The 15479-nt window shown below is 37.8% G+C and overlaps 1 protein-coding gene across 1 annotated transcript in view; it reads right to left on the reverse strand.

The window, feature by feature from the left end:
* KDM3B (lysine demethylase 3B) overlaps positions 1 to 15479 on the reverse strand; it is a gene marked incomplete at both ends in the record, with an annotated part of 58581 nt that overhangs the window by 33873 nt on the left and 9229 nt on the right. Inside the window, 6 exons of the mRNA XM_079703074.1 lie at positions 216 to 815; positions 3511 to 3585; positions 5663 to 5787; positions 7361 to 7466; positions 8851 to 8964; positions 11750 to 11917. Of these exons, the coding sequence (XP_079559200.1) occupies positions 216 to 815; positions 3511 to 3585; positions 5663 to 5787; positions 7361 to 7466; positions 8851 to 8964; positions 11750 to 11917 (1188 nt within the window). The remainder of the gene's footprint in view (positions 1 to 215; positions 816 to 3510; positions 3586 to 5662; positions 5788 to 7360; positions 7467 to 8850; positions 8965 to 11749; positions 11918 to 15479) is intronic.

A 15479-nucleotide genomic window follows, 5' to 3' on the forward strand; every position in this document is an offset into this window, starting at 1 on the left:
CAATTGTTCAGGTGACTTTTAAGAGCTGATAAAGTTTTAAAGATATATGCATTTGCCCAACGAGCAGTAAAGGACTATCCACAGAATACAATTTAAGCACATCTCAGAAATACTCCTTCCCTGTGGCATTTGAGATGCTTTTTTAATGTGTTAAGAACAAAGTAGGGTGAAAGAGTGAACCCAAATCTTGCAAATCTGCCCCTGAAACAACTCACCTCTCCTGGGGCCTGCGACCAGCTGCCTTTCTGTTTTTCCGGCCCAGTCCCTGCTGCAAGGCCAGTGTCTGAGATCCTCACCGTGGTTGGGGTGGAGCTGGCGGTAGTGACCACAGCTGCTGAAGCCACCATACCCTGGCCAACTTGTTCCAGTGTTTTTCCTGCCTCTTTATTTTCGGCTCCACCCACCTCTGGGGCCAAAGGTGTCTGACCTGTGGCTGTAGAATATGGAGTGAAAGGTACAGGTGTGTCCCCACCTATGGGCTCATCCTGCACCACCAGAGTCCTGCCGTTTTCTTTGGTGTAAGTGGCAAAGCGAATGTTGCGGTTAATCTGGGGGACAAATGTAGTCGGTGGCTGCTTGGCTCTCTGATCCAGCCCTGGCTCTCCACTGGCATTCCCTCCTTTCCAGGGCCCTCGGCTTGCCTCACCTCCATCGCTCCCATTACTGTCTACTTCACCCCTGTCTCCTTTTAATTTCTTTGATGCAGGGTCACACCCAGAGTCCGAAGCACTTTTCCTCCTCCGGCCATCTTTCCCCTCTATGCTCTCTCTCTTCTTCTTTCCTTTGGAAGATTTTACTGCTTTTAACGTACCCCCCTACAAAACAAAATTCAAAAAAGATTTATTACAAGGGACCTTCCATCCTGTGAAAACCATAAACCATTAGCTCTTTCCCATCTCTAGAAGCAGACAATCAAAGCAGGTACAGATTGCCAAATTCCAATGCCAGCTCTAAGACACCCCCTTTTGTTAAAAAGCTCCAATCTTCCTGTGATTCAATTTATGCACACATATTCAAGATAATGGTTACTAAGAAGTTAACTCACTTGGCAAACTTTCCCTTAAATAAAATCCACTACTTCCTCAACTGGACTTTTTTTAGGATTTTAAAAATTTGTGGAATTTCTTTTACAAAATAGACTGCTAGAGCTAGGCTGGGAACTTATTTGCCTCTTGATGAAAAAAAAAATCTGCTTTATTTTATATTTGTCTCCTTGTTTGACAGAAACTGGCATTTCAACTACTGAAAAATAAGTGACTTTTCTATCCAGAAGTCACTAAAAACTGGTGACAACTTAACAATAGGAAAACTAACATTTATGAGTCTGTGACCAGAGCAAAAGTGAGCCCAACAAAAACAAGTCTGAATTGCTCTTATGGACACTATAAAGACACAATCAATCTCCGGAGCTTATTTCAAAGCATCAGACAGGGGAAAGCTAAAAAGGCAGGCTACCATAACCAAACAACCAAATCTCTTAGCTCTTCCAGTAATTTTAGCCTATCACATGAAATCTTATTTGTGCCTTATTTGAGAGGTCAGACAACCTTAAAAGACAAAGAATTAAAAGGGGGCAATTCCTATCTCTGAATAAAAACTCTTTCCCTGAGAAGGACAAGAGGACAAGGGCTTGGGACACAGCTAACGTTCTCTCAAGCAACTTATATCTGGAACAGTCTTAGATTGGTATCCCATCATGAAGCAGGTTTTCATTTTAGCTTCACTTAGCTAACTTTCAGACAGTTTTATTCAGATAACACGTTGGGGTGGCAATAAGCTAGAGACATAGTTATTTGGCCAGTATTATTTACCAACTTGATTACTCTAGTCTTACTGCCCTTGAATACTTACAGATTCTTTGTGCAGATCTATCTTTGTTGTAATCATTATTATAGCTGTTATAACTGAAATTTTTTCAAATTTTACATTTCTTCTTGCCAGTTCTAATTTTTTTTTTCTTCTTCTTTTTTTTGCTGCCTTCATTTCTGTCTTTTCTCCCTTAATTTCCTTCTACAAACCTTAAACAAAGTTCAAGATTTATTTGTTTCTCCCATGCTTTTGGTACTATTAATCTAAATTTCTAAATCTTTCATTCAAGAACTGTTTCTGTTTGTTAAGCATTGCTTCCATTTGATCCTTTTAAAACCTTTTTACCCTTTCTTCAACCTCTATCATCACCCAGTTTTCAGTGCTGTGAAGTATGGAAGTAGAATCAGTGAAATCTCTCCTTTCTTTCTTGCTCAGTCTTTCAAGGAGATGAGGTAACCATGGATCTCTAAGAAGGGTTACTGTAAAATTTGGCAGAACTGTCAATAATTGTACTTTGCTAGCTAAGAAGATAGTCACATCATGGCAAAGCTGAAAAGGGAAGAATCAACATCTGTTGCTGAAAACCACAGATCTCACCTTTAACTCATTCGGCCAACTTACAGAGCCTGGCTCAGAGCAATCTCCCTAATCAACAATTTACATGTATGCCCTACTTACAGTGAGCTACTCACATGTGAGTAGAAAGACTAGGACACTGAGACCAGTACTCTCTAGCTATATCTGGGCAGCTAAACAGTACCTGACATATAATAGGTGCTTAAAGAATGAGTGAAATAAAGAAGAAAATAAAAGAGGGACCCAATATGGCATCAAAATAACAAGTGTTTTTCAGCCACATAAACACAGTCAAGAGACTTATCTTATTTGTAATAATATAATATGTAGTAAAGAACTATTAAATTTAACCCTGATTCTTCTTTTCCTACCCCAATCTTGTTTTATCAAGCCAAAAATGACTGGATAAAGAAGATGAGGAAGAACTGTATACTCAGCATGAGTAGCCAAGAGAGCAATACTACGCAGGTGCTAAAAGACTGTGAGGAATATATGGACAGATGGCTGTCCAAGTCAATGTCCTACTGAAGGAAATTCATACAGGATTCCTTGATTGGTTCAGGCACTGATATATAATGTATCTTTTTATGGGTTATGTTAATTCTGAATGAACCAAGAGTTGGCCTGATTCACAGTAATTATGGAGTAATCCACTGTGTGCTGAGCACTGAACTACACACCAGTTTGATGTGACTCTTCTTGGGATATGGAATTTCAGATTTCCTTGGAGCTCACTACCACCTAATGGAAAGAAAAAGAGGATGTAGCTTCTCCTCCATTTCTTATTACTGGGTAGGTCATGAATATTTCTACTGCTTATTACAGCTTTATCTACTGTATCTTTCAAATATACCTGTCCTGAAAAAAATGTAAGAAAAAAAATAGGCCATGGATTTTAAAACAGCTAGGCAACATAGCCATGATGAAAAGGGTTTGCTCAGACTAGGTCTCTTTCTTGATATTATCCTCCCTCAACTGGACAAGACTGTGGAGAGAGCAAGAAATGTACAGTGGTCAGAGATGAAACCCAAAGGGCATCCATGGATAACACACACATAAGGAAGTCTATGTAACAAGATAACGCAAGCTCATGAGTCTGCTCAGAGACTCAGTTCATTACTGTACCTCGCTCTGAGGCGTTGAATTATCCACCAGCATCACATGGATCAGTCTGGGATCTACGGACTTGATCTCACCACTCTACAGTAGGAGCGGGATAGAAGAAAATATGAAAAAAGGAAGAAAAAGATTTAATGCCTTGTCCACCAAAGACATAATTATGTATTTTTCTAATCTATGTAATTATCTCTATTTGTTTCTACTCCCCTGCTAGAATGAAAGCTCCATGAACAGGGATCTCTACTATTTCATTCACTGTCAGAATAACAACATCTGAAACAAGGTCTAGAATATGGTAATCACTCAAATATTTGTTAAACGAATGAATGAAAAAATTGCATTCAATGCCCAAGTGTCCCTTTTAGGGGTATGAATTTCAAATTCTGCATCTCTAAAACCTTCCTATTCTGAAATTAAAAAAACAAAAAACCTTCAGAACCAGTAATCATTAAAAGCACCACTCTACTATTAAAAAACAAAAGGTTTGGGAGGGGCCAATCTGACAGACATCATCAGACTTAATGTGCATATTCTTTGACCCAGCAATTACACACTTAGGAATTTATTCCAATAAATAATGTGAAAGTGTATAATGATATATGCCCAAGGATATTCACTGCAGCATTATTCATATTAGTGAAAATAATAAAAATGATTTAAACGTCCATCAATTTTAAATTAGTTATGATACATCCATTCAGTGAATAGTATGCATCTATTTTAAAAGGACAAAGTATTGATAGATTTCTATATATATTTACACACAAAGATGTTGACAATTTAAAATTAAGTAAAAAAGGTAAATCAAAGAACTATATGTATCATATGATCCCATTTGTTAATAAAGTATGATTTATATAGCTATCTCCTAAATAGACAATATATAAATATCATACACACACACAGAGAAAATATTTGGAAGCATATGGAATATACACCAAACTGTTAATGGTGATTACCATTGTGGGGAGTAACATTTGCCTAGGGGAAGGGATGGCTTTCAATATCTATTTTATATATATGTGTATCATTTGAAATTTGTAAATGAGGATTGAATAATTTAATAAATAAAATTCAATAAAGAAATAACTAAAATCATTTATGTTTACATTACATGTGATTGCCGAGGGCAAATCTGAAACCAATTCAAAGATATCATAAATACATACGTATTTGCCTCAAAATACTCCGCTATTGTTTTTGTTTTTGGCTGCACTGTACAGCACGTGGGATCTCAGTTCCCCAACCAGGGATCAAACCTGCACCCCCTGCAGTGGAAGCAGTCTTAACCACTGCACCATCAGGGAAGACCCCAAATATTTTTGTTGTTTTGATAGACAATTCTCCAGGTAGCTCTAGATGCTATGTTTTTTCTATTTATTGCTTTAGAAACAATTCATTTTTTCAGCATCTAAGGGGGAGTGGCATAAGTATTATAGAAGCAAATGCTGATTAGATTTTTAAATACTAAACTTTCTGAATACGATAAAAAATGATAATGCCACTTCACATTTGTATACCCTTTCATAGATTTCAAAGCACTTTCAAATACATTATCTTAGTTCCCAAAACATATGCTGTGAGGTCAGGGGGAGGTTACCTAATTAACTTTAATTTACAAATGAGAACACTGAGGTTAAGAAAGTTGAACAGCCTTTCTCAAGGTGATAGAATCAATAAGTGATAAAACCAGGGGGACTTCCTTGGTGGCGCAGTGGTTAAGAATCCGCCTGCCAATGCAGGGGACACACATTCGATCCCTGGTCCGGGAAGATCCCACGTGCCACGCAGCCAGTAAGCCCGTGTGCCACGACTACTGAGTCTGCGCTCTAGAGCCCGCAAACCACAACTACTGAGCCTGAGTGCCACAACTACTGAAGCCTGCACGCCTAGAGCCCGTGCCCCGCAACAAGATAAGCCATGGCAATGAGAAGCTCACATACTGCAACGAAGAGTAGCCCCCGCTCACTGCAACTAGAGAAAGTCCGTGCGCAGCAATGAAGACCCAACGCAGCCAAAAATAAATTTAAAAAAAGAACAGTGACAAAGCCAGAGATGGAACCCAAGTCTTCTTACATGTAATGAAGTGCTCCCTTTTCCTACACCACCCTGGGTAAGGGGATGGATGGACCTCAGACAAAATAACACAGAGCCTTACCTCAGTTACAGACACCTCCATAAGACGGGTGATGGAGTCTTGATGGCTTACAACACCACAGAGCCAACTTTCTTCTCCCTCTGGCTGGTATACTTTGACCCTGTGACCTTGAACACTGTAGGGACCTAAAGGAGAGATCAGTTAGTATTGAATATTTTTGGCTAAGCTGTATTTCGTGACTGTTTCTAAAAACAGAAAGAAAATTATATAGTGTAAATACTTAGCACTTTTAATCCTCTTGTATGGAGTTGAATAAATGAACAATTTCAGATTTACCATACACAGCAATTTATTAAAAAAACATAGTTTTTCCCAGAGACTTTTGTAAGTTCTGTTTATTTGGAGATTTCTTAGAATGTCCCAGGCCTCTGATTCTACCTTATCTCAATTTTCCAATTCTAGAAAGTAATACAGGGAAGAGAAAGGAAACTTACAAATCAAAAACTATAGGTAATGTGAAAATCTACTCAGATCTATATGACATATACATTAAAAAAGTGGGAGGCCAGTAAGTTGAATGTACTATTTTGTTATGTTACCATAGGAATGATATATAACCATTTACACTTTGCTATCTGACTTTCATTACAGTAGGTGGAGAGTTCAATTTATGAGGTCTCCAGCCTCTGCACTAATAATAGTCTGAACAAATATAGCACCTGTCTTCCTAGGAACACAGAGTTTCAAAGATATTACTTTATCAGCAGGTAATGTTACCCTGCAATTTCAGCTGGCCCTCCAAGAAGGACAGTTTCTCTCTCCTACATATCTTATACATTTGAGACTAGATAGCTAAATCACTGCTTATTTTAAATTATTATGTTTCAGAGCTACAATTAAGCTTAATTTTTCTATACATACTCGTAAACATCTCTACCTATCATTTTGTCCACTTGATTTTTTTCTATCTTCCCTCACATTCTTTCCTCTGCCATACCTTTCCTTGATTATTAAACATCATTTTACCCTGATACTTTCCTTTCCCAAAGAGACAAGTTTTCTTACCTTTACCTATTTAGATTTAGTTTGACAAAAGAGAACCAAGGATCCTACTTCATTGAAAAGCATGATTATCACGAGGGTCAGAAAGGACATAGAGTAGATGTACAACATGAAGGGAAGGATAAATGAGGCAACAGTCTACCTTTTGCGTAGAATCTTGGGAAAAATCTGTATGTGAACTGAAAAAGCTAATAAAAGCTAGTAATTCTTTTTTGTTTTCATTCTTAAAAATTTACATGCTGTTAATGTGAATGAGTCTGTGGACACCTTCCTTTATGAACATACCTTACATTCTAAGTTGTTATTTGTTGTTGTTAACAGTCTTTAGAGCATACCTTATAGACAGTATGCTCAACAAGGGCAGAGACTTTCTAGTTCATGGTTATATCCTCAGTACCTTAACACTGTGTCTAGTACAAGGTTAGTACTTAAGAAATATTTAAGAAATGAAAAAAAGAAAGACAAAATTGCATATTATGAAATGTAATACAAAAAGGAAATAGTGGTCTGAGTGAGATCCTGTTTTTCCAATCTATTCTAGAGATCCAGCTAACTGGAGTTACTCTTGACACCATCCACAAAAAGAAGACAAGCACAAATGTTGAGCATTGCATGGTGTCCCCCCCAGTCTATCACTTTCAACACTGACCATACACCTGATTCAGAATTCAGGGACAGAGGACCACCTGTTCTTACCTCGGCTAAATATCTCTTGCAGCTTTTGGTCACTGATCAAAGCATTAACTGTTTCTCTCAGAGCAGCATGTTCCAAAAGAATCTGGTTTTGGCTATCTGTTCCCATCTGATAAAGATAAAAGAAGAAAAAACGGAGTATTGAAGTAAGTACCAATAATATCTAACCAGAAGAGAAAAATTATACCCCTGAGGAGCTCTACATCAGCATTTGCCAGAGAATGTTCCATAGAAACCTAGTCTCACAAGATGCTCTACAAAAGTTAAGGATGCAGGGCTTCCCTGGTGGCGCAGTGGTTGAGAGTTCGCCTGCCGATGCAGGGGACGCGGGTTCGTGCCCCGGTCCGGGAGGATCCCACATGCCGCGGAGCGGCTGAGCCCGTGAGCCATGGCCGCTGGGCCTGCGCGTCCGGAGCCTGTGCTCCGCAACGGGAGAGGCCACATTTTTAACCTTCAGACAGTAACCCTTACAAGTGAGAAAAAAATATTACCCTCCATAAATTCTGAAACTCTAACTCAGACTCTAGTTTGTTTAAACTACTAACTTACCCCTTTTCTTGTAACTAAAAATATACCTAAGCTCTTCAATATTTAATGTTGCTTGGAACCAGCCCAAATTCCCAGCTTCCCTACCACAGACGTAAGTATAGGACCTCTTAGACTCAAGTTATAGAAGCAGCCACCTCTGGGAAGCCACCTCTTCTGAGAAAACCCTTAGAATTGTGGTCTTAAGTCTTAAGTGGTCTTAGGGTGGGGTGGGGGTGTGTAGAGGAGGAAAGAAGCCTCAGCTACCAAATACACTTTTCAAGGGAGCAAAGAAACTTTAAAAGGTACATGGAATTACTGGGAGGAAGAACTTGATTCAATGTTAAAAGAAAAGGGGACAATATAATTAATTGACTTATACTGCCACCTGTGCAGACTGATGATAGCCAGACCAATACATTTGACCTCTGAGATAATATGGGGTGTTCTGTGGGCCCCTCAACTCAGCCTTTCCAAGATTAAACTGATGTTTTATCCTCCTTAAAGTGTTGCTTTTTCTATTATTCCATCTCTTTGAAAGCATACACCATCAACTGTGGCATCCATGGAATTGTTTTACTCCACTGTTCTCATCTGGGCTGATTTTGCCCCCTCTGGAACAACTGGCAGTGTTGGGAAACATTTCTGCCTATCACAACTCAGTGCTGGCATCTAGTAGGTAGAGGCCAGGGATGTTGTTAGACATCAAACAATACACAGGATAGCCCCCTATGAAAAAGAATACAGACCAAAAATGTCAATATCGTTGAGGTTGAGAAACCTTGGTCGAGACTGTTGAGGAATAATATTAAAATTTTATTCTAAGATTCCCACCATTCTCTGTAATTTTACAATGATATTAAAAATATTATCTGAAATAAAAAAGGGGGGGAAGTACCCTATTTATAATCAACAGAGAAATTAGCAAGGAGAGAAATAAGTTTAGGACTAGATCAAATGTTAAGTACCTGGAACAAATGTAACCCATTAGCATCTGACAGGAAACGAAGCTCTCGATCCAGAAGGTATTCAACTGGAACCACAGAACCCAAACCGAGTTTATCTACTAGGGGAGTGAAAGTCTGTAAAGTACAATGACAAGAAATTGATTAGAACTTGGAAAAGAAAATAAATAACAATTCAACTGAATATCTAACTGCAGAGAAAATATCCATTATTAATATATCTTTCACCCCAGTAAATATAGATAAGCTAAAGCATAAGTCCTCAGAGACATTCCCAACCTAGCATCTGCCCCTCAAATAATCATATGAAGCAAACCAGAGCATAAAGTCAGTTCAATACTCTTATTTACAGCTAAAAAGGACAAGAAGAACGGGAAATTCCTCATTCTCTCTAGCAATTTGACTAATCTTGTCAGGCTCCAAGAGGGCTAAATTACAGTAAGTTCCCAGAATGAAGAGTCACACCATTATCATCTCTGGAACTCCTGAAACCTTCATGAGATTTCTAAAATGATCAGTGGTATAAATATGCATGGGCAAATTCACATTACTGTTTCGTAAATAAACTGCCTACTAAAGTCACCCAGGGACCCAGATCCATTTGAGCTTCTTCTAAAAGTTCAACTGGAAAGTGGTCTTAAAAACAAATGAAAAAAGACAGTTCAGTAAGTGATGATATGTATAATCAATAGGTTAAAAAGTTTTGTTTTGAATATTATTTAATTTGGTTAATAACAGGAGAATTAGATTTTTTTAAAAAATCTAACTATTTATGCCTACACTTTGCTAAAAGAACAGATAGAAACAAATGGATACTCTCAGAATTAAATTTTATAGCACTATTTTGTCTGACTTCAGAAAACAAAACTTAATAATTAAAAAAAAAACAACAAAAAACTTTAGGAAATTCCCTGGTGGTCCAGTGGTTAAGACTCCATACTTTCACTGCTGTGGGCCTAGGTTCAATCCCTGGTCGGGGAACTAAGATACCACAAGCCGTGCTACACGGCCAAACAAACAAAGAAACCTTAAACATAACCAACAAAAGCAAAAATAAACAAGTGGGACTACATCAAACTTAAAAGTTTCTACAAGGCAAAAGAAATGATCAACAAAATGAAAATGCAACATAAGGAATGGGAGAAAATATGTGCAAATCATATATTTGATAAAAGGTTAATATTCAAAATATATTTAAAAAACACATACAACTCAAGAGCCAAAAACCCCCACAAATATCCCCAGCTGACAGCCAGCAAGGAGACTGGAACTGAATTCTGCCATAAACATGGGAGGTTAGAAGAGGACCACCTACTATAGATGAGAACATAGAATTGCAAACACCAATTTTTGCCTTGTAAGATTCTGAGCTAAGAAGTAGGACACAAAGTGTCTGTACTTCTAACTTACCCAACTAATAAATGGGTGTTAATTTAAAATGCTAAAAACAAAACAACCCCCCCCCACAAATAATCTGATTTAAAAATGGGCAAATCACCTGAATAGACATTTTTCCAAAGATAGATGAATGGCCAACAGGTATATGAAAAGGGGCTCAACTGCATTAATCATCAGGGAAATGCAAATCAAAACCATGATGACTAATCACCTCACACCTATTAGAATGGCTATCATCAAAGACAAAGATGACAAGTGCTAGCAAGGATGTAGAGAGGGGGAACTCTTGTGCACCATCAGTGGGAATGTAAATTGGTGCAGCCACTATGGAAAACAGTATGGAGGTTCCCCCCAAAATTAAAAATAGAACTACCATATGATTCAACAACCCCGCTTCTGGGTATTTATCCAAAGGAAATGAAATCATATCTTGAAGAGATATCTGCAACCCCATGTTCACTGAAGCAGTATTTACAATAGCAACAACATGGAAACAACCTAAGTGTCCAGTGATGGATGAATGGATAAAGAAAATGTGGTGTATACACACACACACACACACGAATATTATACACAACGAAATATTACTGAGCCACAAAAAAGGAGGAAATCCTGCTATTTACAACAACAGCTGAATCTCCAGGGCATTATGCTAAGTGAAATAAGTCAGAGAAAGACAAGTATGGTCTGATTTCAATTACATGTGGAATCCAAAACAACTGAAATCAGACACAGAGAATATACTGGTGGTTGCCAAGGGTGGGGAAAGTGGGGGAAATGGATGAAGGTAGTCAAAGGATATAAACTGCAATAATAAGATGAGTAAGCTGTGGGGAGCTAATGTATAGCATGGTGACTATAGTTAATAATGCTGTACTGTATACTTGGAAGTTGCTAAGAGAGCAAATCTTAAAAGTTCTTACCACATATGTGTTGTGAGAAGCAAATGAGATAATATGTAGGCAAGTACTCTATAAAACAGTGAGATTATTACACCTTATTGAGATTATTAAAGTGTTCTGCAAAGTTAAAAAAAAAAGGTTCTTACCACATACACAAAAACCTATGTGAGACAATGGATGTGTTAATTAACTTTATTGTGACAATCATTTCACTATATATAAAAAATCATCACATTGTACACAAATTTACACAATGTTATATATGTCAATTCTATCTCAAAAAAGCTGGAAAAAAATAAAATAGTTTCTATGGAAGAAAAAGACTTGAAGGATTACAAACATTGTTTCATTACATAACTATGAGAAAAGAAAAGGTAAAAAATTATTTAGAAACAAAGTATCAAATATTATCTAATATAAAAAGTATGGGAAGACACAGGAGAAAAGATCTCTCCCAATTTTTGCTTGGTAACTTCAGAATCAAAGTGTGTTAAGGACAAACTGGGAGTTTTGGGAATTCTAAAGCGTTCAGCTATTGGGTAAATACCATATAGAATAGGAATAAAGCCCAAATATGTTCCTAGCCAATAAAAGTCACTCACCAGGGCTGGCCATTGTGCAATTGAGACTCGAGTGCCCTGGACAAGGACTGGGTCCTTCCGGGGTGCCCATACTAGAGACCCTTCCAGCAAAAGTACAATAACTTCTTCAGCATGAACTTTAACCCAGGAGTGTTGCTTCCAGCTACAGCCATCAAATTCTACAAAGATCTGGAAAAAGAGATAAAAAGCCATCTTGAGGTCACATTTGGAAAAATCCCACACTATAATATAAAAACAAACACAAACCCCCTGTTTTGAAAAACTGACTAGGTAAAATTCTACTAACTTGTTTTTAAGTTCTTTTAATGGATTTCAATAAAAACCAATCGTACTTCAGAGCCAGGAAGTTGGTCTCATCCTCACTCTGAAAAGAGCGTACGGATTTAAGGGGGCATGAGTTATCCACATTAGTAATTTCTAGCCGTGGTCTTACTGAGATTTACAACTCTTAGTTTCCAATTCACATCTAAGCACACTAGCTGGGGGCTTACTATGTATGAGGCACTATGCTAGGTTCAGGAATACAGAGGGGAATCTAGCACACTTCCTGGTCTCACAGTCTAATAGGTAGGAAGAGAAATTTTTTATACTTCTACTGAAAATGACTGTGAACTTTTAAAATTAAATTTGAATAGGTTATATACAGATGGTACAAAATTCAAAAGGATAAACAATTAAAAAAAAAAAAACCTCCCAGTCCCAAGTGTGGATTTTTAAAGTACCACTGACTGTCAGGAGTGATCTCATATCTGCTAGCAGAGGCACACCGTTGTCACAACAATGCTTTGCTTCCTCCCAGAAAAGATACTCCACCTTTTCAGATACACTTAAGTAGAATCTGTAGAGAGTTTCTGAAAGCAATACATATTAAATAAAACTACATTCTTCTAATAAATAGTATGCTTAGGTTTAACTTTTCCATATAAATTCTGACGTTGAAGCATGTTCTACGCAGCAATAAAAGCAATACATATGCATATAGGTATCAATATTTAGAACAGATATGTCTAGTGACTAAAATATAGCTGGTTACAAAATAAAGGCTAGAGTATTTATATCCCACTTCATTTTCAAAGAATTTTAGTTGGCTTTTGGGAAGCATATACAATAAGATGATAAAATATCAATTAAAAAACCAGGGCTAAGCAAACTACAACAGGAAGTCACTGTCAAAGTATAAAAGGAGGGAAAACTTAAGCAGGCAATAGGGATCTATACAGCTGTATGACTGAGTGACATATGATGAATGATTGATTCATTGATTGACTGACTTGGCTCTGAGCTTCCTAAAGGCCAATCTGAAAATGGAGAGGTCAGTGGCATATTCATCACTGGCAAAAAGTAAAACACAAACCAGTTTCTCAGGGAAGCAACACTTTTCCAACTACTTGGCTCTACAAGAAATTTCTCACATGACACTTCCTAAGGCAGCAATGAGTGATGTAGGACAACATCAGAATCCCCACAGCAGTCATTCCCAACTAGGAATCACAGAGTTACCAGGAATATCTTAAGTACTAAGGGTACTAAACATTTTCTGTAGACTAAATACTAGAGGTCTGGTACATGTGTCACCATTATTTTTCAAATATATGTAGATCATATAATGAATAAAGTTCAAATCCATTAAAATTGTTACTGAAGTCACAACAACTTTTGTCAGTATATTAGTTCCCATCCAGTCAAGCTAAAAATTAGAGTTATAACTATATGAAAATTTACGATACTTATACTTGAAAAGTGTGGAACCACTCAGTAGCCTAGCATTAGGCTTAATCTCTTCACAGGTAATAAATACTTGTGAATTGTGCACTGCTGGAAAAGCTATTCCAGAAATTAAATTCATTATACAAAGCTCCAGTTTTATTATTTATATTTTACCAATATTTTATTATTTATAATATACCAAGTAACCTTCACTTCTACTTTAAAAAAAAATGATGGGAAAATAAGGCTCAGAAAGGGGAAGCATGATTTTACTGCAATACCTTTAACATGTGAACGGGAAAGAACATTAAACTGCCATACATTTAACATATGAATGGGGTCACTCATATATTCACATATGTTCTAGGGGAATCAAACACAACTTTAAGTAACTTGCTGATAACTGGAAAAAGATGTATTCAAACTTACATTTAAGTGCAGACTCAGGCACCAGGAAAGGTAGTAATGGACAGAGCTTGGGGATTATGTTCTGGGAGGCTTGGATTTCAGTCTTAGCCCCACCCCCTACTAATCACAAAACTTGAGCAAATCACTCTCCCCTCCTCAAGTCTTGGTTTCCTCCCTTGTGATAAGACACACCTGTCTTACTTACCCTCAGACTGGCTGTGAAGATTAAATAAAGTAATGGATTCAAAACCACTTTGGTCAACTGCAAAGCACTACTTGGGCAATAACATGTCATAAGATAAACTGAAATAAAATAAAGTATGGGGGTGTTCAGAGGCAGGAGAGATCACTTCAGGGGTGTGAAGGGACTGATATGGGCTGAGGTTAAAAAAAAAAAAAAGTTCCAGTCAAGTTCTAGGATGGCCAGGAGCTATAGCACACTGCGGAAGGAGTGGGAAATGAGACTAAAAAGACTAAGAGCCAATGTGGAAGACCCCGAATACTGGGATAAAATTTGGGTTCATCCAGCTGCCAGTGGGAGATGTGTGTGTGGGTGTGTATATATGCAATTGCCATTAAAAGGTTTCTGATTGAGGTCAAGATTGAACAAAACAGTTGGTTTTAGGACAACTCAGCTACTCAGTGGATGTAGATGGTTTAGAGTTGGGGGTGGGGTGGGGAACAGGGGGTGTTCTTACATGACCTACAGTGGGAGCAGTGAGACTAGGAAGGAAGTTACTAGTGCTCGTGAGAATCGATGAGTCCTACCATCAAGCATGATGACTGGCTGGATATAAGGGTAAGGGAAAATTCAAAAATGATTTGGATTTTGAACCCGAGACTAGGAGAACAGTGGTCCCATTACTGTTCAGTGGTGCCATAACCGATGTCTGGAGGAGGCAATGGCTGAAGGACAGACAAGACCTTGCAAGCCATGAAAAGGAGCAGAGACTGTTGAAGCCCCAGGCAGAGTGGGGCTTCACTCAGTACCCTGAGTGACACAGTACTCTACTGGGCATCATTTAGAAAACCAGAGGTTAAGGCTTCATGGTGCCTGACAGCTAGGTGCCATGCTATAGTTCTAATCCGCCAACCACTTTAAAAATCAACATACGAGTCACAAAATTCTAAGTCATACCAACACACAAATATACGAACACACAGAAAGATATCACTATACTAAAGCTGTAATGATTTTAATTCTTTGTAGATAAGAACTTGAACATTTAAAAAGTTAATATTCAGGAATCCTATCATCACACATCTGAAAACACCACGGAAAAGCTGAAATATTTGGAAGTCATATTTCACCTAATTTAAGGGCAATTATTTCCTAACCTGCCTGGGCAAAGGAATAAAGTGTTGAACTTGACAACCACAGTGCTATATGTTCTAGGATCAAGCAACAGCTCTAGGCTAATAATATGAATATGTTTTGAGAGCAATATGGAATATGGATATATGTAAACATGTTCTACCAGCATTAAGGCTTGTTTCTGGCCCTAGCACTGTGCTTCATCTCCTAGCTAGAGATGGAAGGAGTTAGAACATATAAGGTGAAGAATCATTTCAGGTCAAAGCACACAGAACATGAACTCTTAAAATGGTAGTGGCC

The sequence above is a fragment of the Hyperoodon ampullatus genome, assembly GCF_949752795.1.
Source record: "Hyperoodon ampullatus genome assembly, chromosome: 4".
NCBI lineage: Eukaryota > Metazoa > Chordata > Mammalia > Artiodactyla > Ziphiidae > Hyperoodon > Hyperoodon ampullatus.